General features: G+C 39.1%; 1 protein-coding gene across 8 annotated transcripts; it reads left to right on the top strand.

The window, feature by feature from the left end:
* The first annotated feature begins 4601 nt into the window (after positions 1-4601).
* On the top strand, positions 4602-12253 carry LOC137190696 (chromatin target of PRMT1 protein-like). 8 transcript variants are annotated; one of them, XM_067600224.1, is made up of 6 exons: positions 4602-4782; positions 5857-5973; positions 9635-9776; positions 10047-10197; positions 10341-10415; positions 11677-12253. In XM_067600224.1, exons 2-6 carry the CDS (start codon positions 5909-5911, stop codon positions 11919-11921), a joined length of 678 nt encoding a protein of 225 aa, XP_067456325.1. In that variant the 5' UTR covers positions 4602-4782; positions 5857-5908; the 3' UTR covers positions 11922-12253. The 8 variants fall into 8 exon arrangements, with proteins under 8 accessions (XP_067456325.1, XP_067456326.1, XP_067456324.1 ...); XM_067600225.1 differs by having other exon boundaries at positions 4602-4793; XM_067600223.1 differs by having other exon boundaries at positions 4602-4803.
* Positions 12254-12529: the final 276 nt, after the last annotated feature.

Raw genomic sequence — 12529 nt, 5'->3', positions numbered from 1 at the left:
TTTAACTGGTTTGTTTCATTGGTTTATTTAACTGGTTTGTTTCATTGGTTTGTTTAACTGGTTTGTTTCATTGGTTTGTTTAACTGGTTTGTTTCACTGGTTTGTTTCATTGGTTTGTTTAACTGGTTTGTTTCATTGGTTTGTTTCATTGTTTTCTTTAACTGGTTTGTTTCATTGGTTTGTTTCATTGGTTTATTTAACTGGTTTGTTTCATTGGTTTATTTAACTGGTTTTTTTAATTGGTTTGTTTAACTGGTTTGTTTCATTGGTTTATTTAACTGGTTTGTTTAACTGGTTTATTTAACTGGTTTGTTTCATTGGTTTGTTTAACTGGTTTGTTTCATTGGTTTATTTAACTGGTTTGTTTCATTGGTTTATTTAACTGGTTTGTTTAACTGGTTTGTTTCATTGGTTTATTTAACTGGTTTGTTTCATTGGTTTATTTAACTGGTTTGTTTCATTGGTTTATTTAACTGGTTTGTTTAACTTGTTTATTTAACTGGTTTGTTTCATTGGTTTGTTTAACTGGTTTGTTTCATTGGTTTGTTTCATTGGTTTGTTTAACTGGTTTGTTTAACTGGTTTGTTTCATTGGTTTGTTTAACTGGTTTGTTTCATTGGTTTATTTAACTGGTTTGTTTCATTGGTTTATTTAACTGGTTTGTTTAACTGGTTTATTTAACTGGTTTGTTTCATTGGTTTGTTTAACTGGTTTGTTTCATTGGTTTGTTTAACTGGTTTGTTTCATCGGTTTGTTTCATTGGTTTGTTTAACTGGTTTGTTTAACTGGTTTGTTTAACTGGTTTGTTTCATTGGTTTTTTTAACTGGTTTGTTTCATTGGTTTGTTTAACTGGTTTGTTTCATTGGTTTGTTTAACTGGTTTGTTTCATTGGTTTGTTTAACTGGTTTGTTTCATTGGTTTGTTTAACTGGTTTGTTTCATTGGTTTGTTTCATTGGTTTGTTTAACTGGTTTGTTTAACTGGTTTGTTTCATTGGTTTGTTTAACTGGTTTGTTTAACTGGTTTGTTTCATTGGTTTGTTTAACTGGTTTGTTTAACTGGTTTGTTTCATTGGTTTGTTTCATTGGTTTGTTTAACTGGTTTGTTTAACTGGTTTGTTTCATTGGTTCATTTAACTGGTTTGTTTCATTGGTTTGTTTAACTGGTTTGTTTCATTGGTTTGTTTAACTGGTTTGTTTCATTGGTTTGTTTAACTGGTTTGTTTCATTGGTTTGTTTAACTGGTCTGTTTAACTGGTTTGTTTCATTTGTTTGTTTAACTGGTTTGTTTCATTGGTTTGTTTCATTGGTTTGTTTAACTGGTTTGTTTCATTGGTTTGTTTAACTGGTTTGTTTAACTGGTTTGTTTCATTGGTTTGTTTCATTGGTTTGTTTAACTGGTTTGTTTCATTGGTTTGTTTAACTGGTTTGTTTAACTGGTTTGTTTCATTGGTTTGTTTCATTGGTTTTTTTAACTGGTTTGTTTAACTGGTTTGTTTCATTGGTTTGTTTAACTGGTTTGTTTCATTGGTTTGTTTAACTGGTTTGTTTCATTGGTTTGTTTAACTGGTCTGTTTAACTGGTTTGTTTCATTGGTCTGTTTAACTGGTTTGTTTCATTGGTTTGTTTAACTGGTTTGTTTAACTGGTTTGTTTCATTGGTTTGTTTAACTGGTTTGTTTAACTGGTTTGTTTAACTGGTTTGTTTCATTGGTTTGTTTCATTGGTTTGTTTCATTGGTTTGTTTAACTGGTTTGTTTAACTGGTTTGTTTCATTGGTTTATTTAACTGGTTTGTTTCATTGGTTTGTTTAACTGGTTTGTTTCATTGGTTTGTTTAACTGGTTTGTTTAACTGGTTTGTTTCATTGGTTTGTTTCATTGGTTTGTTTAACTGGTTTGTTTCATTGGTTTGTTTAACTGGTTTGTTTAACTGGTTTGTTTAACTGGTTTGTTTCATTGGTTTGTTTCATTGGTTTGTTTAACTGGTTTGTTTAACTGGTTTGTTTCATTGGTTTGTTTAACTGGTTTGTTTCATTGGTTTGTTTAACTGGTTTGTTTCATTGGTTTGTTTAACTGGTCTGTTTAACTGGTTTGTTTCATTGGTTTGTTTAACTGGTTTGTTTCATTGGTTTGTTTAACTGGTTTGTTTAACTGGTTTGTTTCATTGGTTTGTTTAACTGGTTTGTTTAACTGGTTTGTTTAACTGGTTTGTTTCATTGGTTTGTTTCATTGGTTTGTTTCATTGGTTTGTTTAACTGGTTTGTTTAACTGGTTTGTTTCATTGGTTTATTTAACTGGTTTGTTTCATTGGTTTGTTTAACTGGTTTGTTTCATTGGTTTGTTTCATTGGTTTGTTTAACTGGTTTGTTTAACTGGTTTGTTTCATTGGTTCATTTAACTGGTTTGTTTCATTGGTTTGTTTAACTGGTTTGTTTCATTGGTTTATTTAACTGGTTTGTTTCATTGGTTTGTTTAACTGGTTTGTTTCATTGGTTTGTTTAACTGGTTTGTTTCATTGGTTTATTTAACTGGTTTGTTTCATTGGTTTGTTTAACTGGTTTGTTTAACTGGTTTGTTTCATTGGTTTGTTTCATTGGTTTATTTAACTGGTTTGTTTCATTGGTTTATTTAACTGGTTTGTTTAACTGGTTTGTTTCATTGGTTTGTTTCATTGGTTTGTTTAACTGGTTTGTTTCATTGGTTTGTTTAACTGGTTTGTTTAACTGGTTTGTTTCATTGGTTTGTTTCATTGGTTTGTTTAACTGGTTTGTTTCATTGGTTTGTTTAACTGGTTTGTTTAACTGGTTTATTTAACTGGTTTGTTTCATTGGTTTGTTTAACTGGTTTGTTTCATTGGTTTGTTTCATTGGTTTTTTTAACTGGTTTGTTTAACTGGTTTGTTTCATTGGTTTGTTTAACTGGTTTGTTTCATTGGTTTATTTCATTTGTTTGTTTAACTGGTTTGTTTCATTGGTTTATTTAACTGGTTTGTTTAACTGGTTTGTTTAACTGGTTTGTTTAATTGGTTTGTTTAACTGGTTTGTTTCATTGGTTTGTTTAACTGGTTTGTTTAACTGGTTTATTTAACTGGTTTGTTTCATTGGTTTGTTTCATTGGTTTTTTTAACTGGTTTGTTTAACTGGTTTGTTTCATTGGTTTGTTCCATTGGTTTATTTAACTGGTTTGTTTCATTGGTTTGCTTAACTGGTTTGTTTCATTGGTTTATTTAACTGGTTTGTTTAACTGGTTTGTTTCATTGGTTTGTTTAACTGGTTTGTTTAACTGGTTTGTTTCATTGGTTTGTTTCATTGGTTTGTTTAACTGGTTTGTTTCATTGGTTTATTTAACTGGTTTGTTTCATTGGTTTGTTTAACTGGTTTGTTTAACTGGTTTGTTTCATTGTTTTTTTTAACTGGTTTATTTAACTGGTTTGTTTCATTGGTTTGTTTAACTGGTTTGTTTAACTGGTTTGTTTCATTGGTTTGTTTAACTGGTTTGTTTAACTGGTTTGTTTCATTGGTTTATTTAACTGGTTCGTTTAACTAGTTTGTTTAACTGGTTTATTTAACTGGTTTATTTCATTGGTTTGTTTCATTGGGTTGTTTAACTGGTTTGTTTAACTGGTTTGTTTCATTGGTTTGTTTCATTGGTTTGTTTAACTGTTTTTTTTAACTGGTTTGTTTAACTGGTTTGTTTCATTGGTTTATTTAACTGGTTTGTTTAATTGGTTGCTGGTCTCTGTCTGTCAGAACAAAGATGGCTGCCCGCCGGCTGCCTGGACAGGAAACACATGATATGAAAGTCTAGTTTATGGTATAAACAGTGACGTGTCCACGTTAACGGGACAGATAATGATCTCACGGTGCAGCAGATGGTTCAAAGTGTTGAAATAACTTCAGCAGGAAGTGTCTTTAAACCGTCTTCTGGGTTTTTTGAAACATCATCACTTAGTCAATGTTTTAGAGAAATGAAGTTGTTTCTGCTGCTACATGAGTCACAAACTGATAAAAACACATTGACACAAGCTTTAGTTAAACTCGTCTGGATGAAGCTTGATGTCTCAACAGCTTTAAATCTGGATTACTACACTTCATGAACACACTTTACTTTAAAATGTTACTGGTTTATAAATCACAGTAAGATGCAACCTGTTCAGTTGTATAAAATATAGGATCCTTTTCAGTACAACTGCATAAATATGGCTGAAATGTATCACTTATCATATTATTTTATTTATGTTCAAAGTGATTACAGGATGTAATTGTGTTAATGTTGTGTAAGTGGACGTAATGCTCTGTGGTTTTCATGGACTATTCTGATATTTACTGCTGTGAAGATAATGAAAATGCAATAAAAAAGGAACAAGTCAGAAATACGTAAAACAGCTGCTGGCAGTAATTAATCAATAATATTAACAACAACCCAGTTTTATTTAATATCATTCTGAGAGGGGCCACTCTGCTGCACCAGTACTTGCAGGACTTTTAATTGTAATGGAGTATTTATACTTTGCTGTATTGGTACTTTAACTGCAGTAAAGGATCTGAGTTCTTCTTCTACTGCTGTTAAAAAATAAATAAATAAATAAATAAATAAATAAATAAATAAGCCGCTTGGACAGAGGCGCTGACATCAAGCTTCTGGAACAAAAACTGAAACTAGAACTACATTTAAAATTCAACTTGACCGTTAACAGACAGTCTTTGTTCTCTGAATCGACCTGCTGAGTGTGAACACCTGTCTGTCAGGTTGTAGTTGGAGCACAGAGGACGTACAGCGACAGGTGAGCGGCAGGTAACTGAAGGTTGGTCCATCAAGTCCGTTTATTGCAAGAAAATAATGCCTTGACATTTTAGCCAATGGTCACACGACAAAACAAGCTTTTTATGAATGGTAACTGAGCGTTTACACGTCAAAATGCACTAATGTTATGATATTAAGGGCAAAAAACTCCAGGGAGCGTGTATTTTGGGACTAATGGCATGGCATAAGTGATTGTTACTATGTTAGCTTAGCTTCACCATCAGCACTGAAGCTAAGCTAACGGTGAAGCTAAGCTAACGGTGAAGCTAATCTGCTTTCAGCGCTTCGGTGACGGTAGTTTGGAGAATCACACGGTAACGGATGTGGTCCACAGCAAACACTGTGAAATTAACTGATCTGAGATCGAGTGGAGAAACGGTCGTGGCTCCCGCAGACCCCGGTAAGGAGGAGGGCGGGCCGGGGCTCTGCTGGGTGCCCCGCCGCGGCGGGAGGACAGGCCGGTCGCAACCCGCGAGGCCTCGCCTGCGGCAAGCTAGCCGATTAGCATAGCGCGGTGCACTATATTAGCTGCTAACAGGTGTGTCCGCTTCGTCGTAAAGGTAAACTCACCGCCCTTAACATTTATACAGCTTTTCTGCAACACGTAGCTGTATTTAAATTAAAAACTCATAGCTGGAATGAACATTTGAGTTAACGCGCTTTAAACTCATAACGACCCATAATTAAACATAAGTTCATGATTTATCGGCAGATTTAAAACAAGTTTAAAAACCAGGAATCTTTGTTTTGTCTCGAATTCGACTGAAATTTGAACCATGAAGAGGAGGTTTTACTTTATTTATTTATTTATTAACTAAAATTGAGTTTTGACGTTATTGTTGCTGCCGGCGGTGTTACGCGGGATTTGGTGACCCTTCACATTCTGTGACCTGACGTTTAACCGCCTCCGTCCTCATGACTGAACCTGACTGAGTGACTGTTTGCCGAAAAGGAAACCTGTCTCTGTGTTTTATGAATAGTCTGAAGAAGTCTTTCTGTGCGTTGAATATATATAATATGTATAATATAATATTTTCTGTCTGTGATGAAACAGGTGAACAGATCGTCCCAGCTGTGTTTGGTGTGCAGGAGTTGAGACTCATCAGATGGACTCATCTAAACCAGACTCGTGTTTCCTGAGAAGCACTTCAGCAGTTTCCCTCAACGAGCGGTGAGACGTTTCTTCTTCATGTATTTACACAGAGCAGCAATTCAGCTTCAGCAGAGTTTTATTCTAATAAAATCACACAAAATATTTCTAAAGTAGAAAAACGAAGTCAACAGAATCAAACACAACAAGCTTAAAGATGAGTTAAAAGTCAAAGGTGATAAAAAGGTTTTAAATCCATAAAAAGGATAAATCAGTTTTTTTTGTTGTTTGTGAGAATTCAGCAGTAAGTTAAACTCAGAGAAGGAAAGATGGTCGATTATGGGCCAAAAAACTTCAGTTTTATACTGGACAACAGTCCAGTATCCAGGTCTCTGACTGTCTTCCCTCAATGTTCATGTTGATGATTATTCTGCCTGTCATTGGATAACTGGATAGTTGGGATATCGTTACCACTAGTTTGTCATGCAGAAAGAAAAGAAACCATGTGAGTAGAAATTATATTTATGAGTGATAAACAAATGCAACAGTTGGAAATTTGACATTCAAACTTTAATTAGGTCTTGTTATTGATCACAAACAGCAGCCAATCAGAAAGCAGTAATTTGGTGACAAACAGGAAGCGTTCTTATTAATAGTTCCAACAGAAAAGAGGAGCAGCCAACAAGAAACAAAGCAGAACAACATGAATCCATAGATCATCTGTTCAATAACATGAATCTATAGATCAGCTGTTCAATAACATGAATCTATAGATCATCTGTTCAATAACATGAATCTATAGATCAGCTGTTCAATAACATGAATCTATAGATCATCTGTTCAATAACATGAATCTATAGATCAGCTGTTCAATAACATGAATCTATAGATCATCTGTTCAATAACATGAATCTATAGATCATCTGTTCAATAACATGAATCTATAGATCAGCTGTTCAATAACATGAATCCATAGATCATCTGTTCAATAACATGAATCTATAGATCAGCTGTTCAATAACATGAATCTATAGATCAGCTGTTCAATAACATGAATCTATAGATCAGCTGTTCAATAACATGAATCTATAGATCAGCTGTTCAACAGAAGACTGGAGGCTTTTTGCTGATATGATGTGATTGTTGATGTTTTCTGATGTTAGGGTCAGGGGTCAGGGGTTAGGGTCTGGGGTCAGGGGTTAGGGGTCAGGGGTTAGGGGTTAGGGGTCTGGGGTTAGGGTCTGGGGTCAGGGGTCTGGGGTTGGGGTCAGGGGTCTGGGGTCAGGGGTCTGGGGTCTGGGGTCAGGGGTCAGGGGTCAGGGGTCTGGGGTCAGGGGTCAGGGGTTAGGGTCAGGGGTCAGGGGTCTGGGGTTAGGGTCTGGGGTCAGGGGTCTGGGGTCTGGGGTCTGGGGTCAGGGGTCAGGGGTTAGGGTCTGGGGTCAGGGGTCAGGGGTCTGGGGTTAGGGTCTGGGGTCAGGGGTCTGGGGTCAGGGGTCAGGGGTTGTTGTGGAGTGAAACAGCTGGTAGCTGCCGGTCAGCTGGAGAGACGCTGTGGTTCAAGTTTATCTTAATCTGATCTATAGGCTTCACTTATCAGCCTGCTTCTTTATCAATACTCTGATCAGTTCTTCTTAATGACTTTTAAAGAATAAATTCAGAAAGGGATCAGAAAAGATTTCTATTTTAAATATGACAAAATATTGTTTCTACAGCAGCAACAGTTCAATAATAATATCTCACTGGAAAGAAATAAAATACATCAGTCAAATCAATAATAATACTAATTTCCTCTTCCTCCTCCTCCTCCTCCTCCTCCTCCTCCTCCTCCTCCTCCTCTACTGCTGTAGAGAGGAAGGCTGTTGGAGCCAGAAGCAAAGTCTAGTCAGCAGCTAACTTAACAAGAATTTGACAAATTTTAATATACGTTACAAATTAAGCTAAACACCCCAACAACAGAGCAGAGGACAGCGAAACTAGTGCAGAGCTCCTCGTGTCTACACAGACACCAGAGCTTCATCATCTCAGAGCTCCTCGTGTCTACACAGACACCAGAGCTTCATCATCTCAGAGCTCCTCGTGTCTACACAGACACCAGAGCTTCATCTCAGAGCTCCTCGTGTCTACACAGACACCAGATCTTCATCATCTCAGAGCTCCTCGTGTCTACACAGACACCAGAGCTTCATCTCAGAGCTCCTCGTGTCTACACAGACACCAGAGCTTCATCATCTCAGAGCTCCTCGTGTCTACACAGACACCAGAGCTTCATCTCAGAGCTCCTCGTGTCTACACAGACACCAGATCATCATCTCAGAGCTCCTCGTGTCTACACAGACACCAGATCATCATCTCAGAGCTCCTCGTGTCTACACAGACACCAGAGCTTCATCTCAGAGCTCCTCGTGTCTACACAGACACCAGAGCTTCATCATCTCAGAGCTCCTCGTGTCTACACAGACACCAGATCATCATCTCAGAGCTCCTCGTGTCTACACAGACACCAGAGCTTCATCTCAGAGCTCCTCGTGTCTACACAGACACCAGATCATCATCTCAGAGCTCCTCGTGTCTACACAGACACCAGAGCTTCATCTCAGAGCTCCTCGTGTCTACACAGACACCAGATCATCATCTCAGAGCTCCTCGTGTCTACACAGACACCAGAGCTTCATCTCAGAGCTCCTCGTGTCTACACAGACACCAGAGCTTCATCATCTCAGAGCTCCTCGTGTCTACACAGACACCAGAGCATCATCTCAGAGCTCCTCGTGTCTACACAGACACCAGAGCTTCATCATCTCAGAGCTCCTCGTGTCTACACAGACACCAGAGCTTCATCATCTCAGAGCTCCTCGTGTCTACACAGACACCAGATCATCATCTCAGAGCTCCTCGTGTCTACACAGACACCAGAGCTTCATCATCTCAGAGCTCCTCGTGTCTACACAGACACCAGAGCATCATCTCAGAGCTCCTCGTGTCTACACAGACACCAGAGCTTCATCTCAGAGCTCCTCGTGTCTACACAGACACCAGAGCTTCATCTCAGAGCTCCTCGTGTCTACACAGACTCTGGAGGCTGTCGTGTTGAAGGTCTGCAGCATCATTTTCATCCTGAACGTTGATGCAACAGAAGAAACTCGTCTCTCAGGTTCGAGCTTCTCGGCTGGTCGGAGCGATCCGTGAACGCGAACCGTCGTCCAAATGATGGAAAATATAACTTTACTTTAAAGAGTTTGATTTGTGACACAACAAAATAAATGAAGAGCGTAATATGAGACCATAGATGTTTGTCTATTGTCTCACATATATATCATCATATCTGCTGCCACCTGCTACCCTGCTGAAATACATGTTAGTGATATTATTTATAGTATTTATTATTATTATTATTATTATTATTATTATTATTATTATTATTATTATTTGGTATTTTCTTTATTTTATCACCATATTTTGTGTGATTTAACATGTTTTTTTATATCTTATTGTATCAGGATACAAACAGTCAGTTTGATTCATAAACCAGCATCAGGACTCTCCTCAGACCCTCGTTAAGACTAAACTCCCTAAAAAAGCTTTTAATGAAGAAAACAATGTGAGAAAGCTCAGGAAGGAACCTTCAGCAGGACGGATTATTGTTCTCCTGGTTCTGCATCCTGAACGACGTCATGTCACCATCCCATAATATCCAATTATTCAAAGACACTGTGACTGTGACCTTTGACCTCTCCGTCTGCAGCTTCTCTCAGGTGCTGGACCAGCTGACCCGGTCCAGGACGGTGACCTTTGACCCCCTCCAGCTGCAGCAGAGGAGGGCGTCCGCCCCCCCGCCGGTGGTCCTGCTGGTGAAGAGGGAGCCGCCGTCCTCGCTCGCCCTGCAGGTGAGTGACCAATCAGAACGAGCCCTGCTCAGCTGGTCGTCGTGTTACATCATCATCCAGCAGCCGAGAGGAGAAACGCAGATCATTAACTAACATTATTGATTAATCAGCTGATTGTTTTCTGGGTTAATCGATCAGTTGTTGGGTTGTTGGTGATTAATTGAACAGTTGACAGTTAATTGATCAATAATAAAGACATTAAACTGGAGCTGAATTGATTAGTCGATTGACAGAATATCAATAACTTTGATCGTCTCTGACTGGCTGCAGGTGAAGCAGCGTCTGGCGAGGCGGAGCGTCTGGACTCGGCTCGGCTGGCGGCGGGCGACTCGTCGTCTCGCTGCCTCCGGAGCCCGCCGCGGCTTCTGGAGCTTCAGGAACAAGTACAGGTGGAGAGCCGCGTTAAGCTCCGCCCACAGGAGTGAGTCAGATCTAACCGACTCCGACCCGCCCGGAGACGGCGTCGTTTAATGCAACACATGAATCGATCAATAAACTAAGTGATAGATGACTGTCGGACTGCGGCGGCCGCTCCTCTCTGATGATGTCACGTTTCCTGTGCAGGACAAGGTCACCTGTGGAGGCGACTGGGTCAACGCCGCCGGCCGGAGAGACGAGACGTCCAGACGCCGACTGCAGGTCACAAACACGTTTCTCTGTTTAGCGTCTTCAGGCTAGGCTAACTGCTAGCTGTTGCTAACTCTGGAGCTAACCGAGAGAAACAACAGACTTATGTTTTAGCATTTATTAACTGACACACTGTCGTCTGTACTGACAACTCACTACTAACCTTTTCCTCTGCTCCGCTCGCACATACTCACATACTCCTTAACGGAGCCGCGCGACCGGTGGTTTCCCAGGCAACGACAGAGGTTGACTCACGTACCGGAGCAGCGCTGCTCAGAGACTCCCAAACGCTGATATCTGAATGAATGGATGTTTGATGAATGGATATGGCGGGGGTTCTCATTGTGTCATTATGGAGAAACACAGATTCAGTAAACGTTGAGTAAACGTTGAGTAAACGTTGAGTAAACGTTGAGTACAGTTAGACCCAGCAGGCTCCATCCGGTTCAAAGTTGTGAGAACAACGGGGGTGTTTTGAATACACCCCCGCATATCGACCAACTAATCGACCAGCAGACTACAGCCCTAGAAACTAGCTAACTGTATATAAAGTAGTGTAAACTAGCTAACTGTATATAAAGTAGTGTAAACTAGCTAACTGTATATAAAGTAGTGTAAACTAGCTAACTGTATATAAAGTAGTGTAAACTAGCTAACTGTATATAAAGTAGTGTAAACTAGCTAACTGTATATAAAGTAGTGTAAACTAGCTAACTGTATATAAAGTAGTGTAAACTAGCTAACTGTATATAAAGTAGTGTAAACTAGCTAACTGTATATAAAGTAGTGTAAACTAGCTAACTGTATATAAAGTAGTGTAAACTAGCTCCACCTCCAGCAGCTACAACAGTAACATGCTGCTCTAACACTGATGCTTCACTATTAATAATCTAATGATGTCATATATAATAATATATCAGTCAGAGGGACCAAACCACTACTTTTACTGCAATACTTTAACTACATCAAGCTCATAATACTTATGTACTTTTACTGCAATACTTTAACTACATCAAGCTCATAATACTTATGTACTTTTACTGCAATACTTTAACTACATCAAGCTCATAATACTTATGTACTTTTACTGCAATACTTTAACTACATCAAGCTCATAATACTTATGTACTTTTACTGCAATACTTTAACTACATCAAGCTCATAATACTTATGTACTTTTACTTGTATTGGAGTATTTTTCGTTGCTGTATTAGTACTTGTACTGCAGTAAAGGCTCTGACGTTACTTGTGTACTTGTGCTTTTTTCCTTCAGGACGACAGCTCCACCTGGACCTGCGGAGGGGCGGGGCCGCTGCCTCGAGGGGGCGTGGCCTGAGCGGAGCGGAGGCGCCGACCAGGAAGCAGCTGGACGCTCAGCTGGATGAGTACATGTCCACGTCCAGGAGCAGACTGGACAAACAGCTGGAGGACTACATGTCGCTGTCCAGGAGCCGACTGGACGCCGAGCTGGACGAGTACATGTCGATGGCTGGACAGACGCCGCTGCACTGGGACTGAGGGGGGGTGAGGGGGGGTGAGGGGGTTTATGAATCATTTTGGACTGAAACATGAGGGGGAACTTTTCATCAGCTGCTCTCACTCTTAGTTATTTAGATTTAAACAGTTTAATCAGACGACTGTGTGACGTTTAGTTTGTGCAGAATGTGAGGCGTTGTGTTTACTGACCTCTCTGTGTGTTGGAACTCTCAGAACTCGGTCTGATTGTGTGACCGAGGCGTCGCTGTTGTTCCCAGAGATTCAAATATTTTAATAAGAAAAGGAACCTGCTGAGTTTCCTCAGTTACTGATGACGTGTTTGTTCTAATAAATAAACAGCTTCTGTATGGAAACACTGGTCAGTCTTATTGACTGTGTAATATATATATATATATATATATATATATATATATATATATATATATATATATATATATGTGTGTGTGTGTGTGTTAGCAGAATAAGCTGTTTTCATGGGAGACCCACATCCTCAGCTCTGCTGCTCGTCCCACAGACGCATGTTTCTTTACTAATGTGTCTCCATTTAAAAGGAGAATCAACAGGTTTTCCAACAGTTTAAGATTTATTGCAAAGAAGCTTCGTTACAACAAAGAAATAATCTACCAAAC

This window comes from Thunnus thynnus, chromosome 10 (genome assembly GCF_963924715.1).
Source record: "Thunnus thynnus chromosome 10, fThuThy2.1, whole genome shotgun sequence".
Classification (NCBI taxonomy): domain Eukaryota; kingdom Metazoa; phylum Chordata; class Actinopteri; order Scombriformes; family Scombridae; genus Thunnus; species Thunnus thynnus.
The sequence above is the reverse complement of the archived record's forward strand: the minus strand, read 5'-3'. Positions and strand labels throughout refer to the sequence as shown.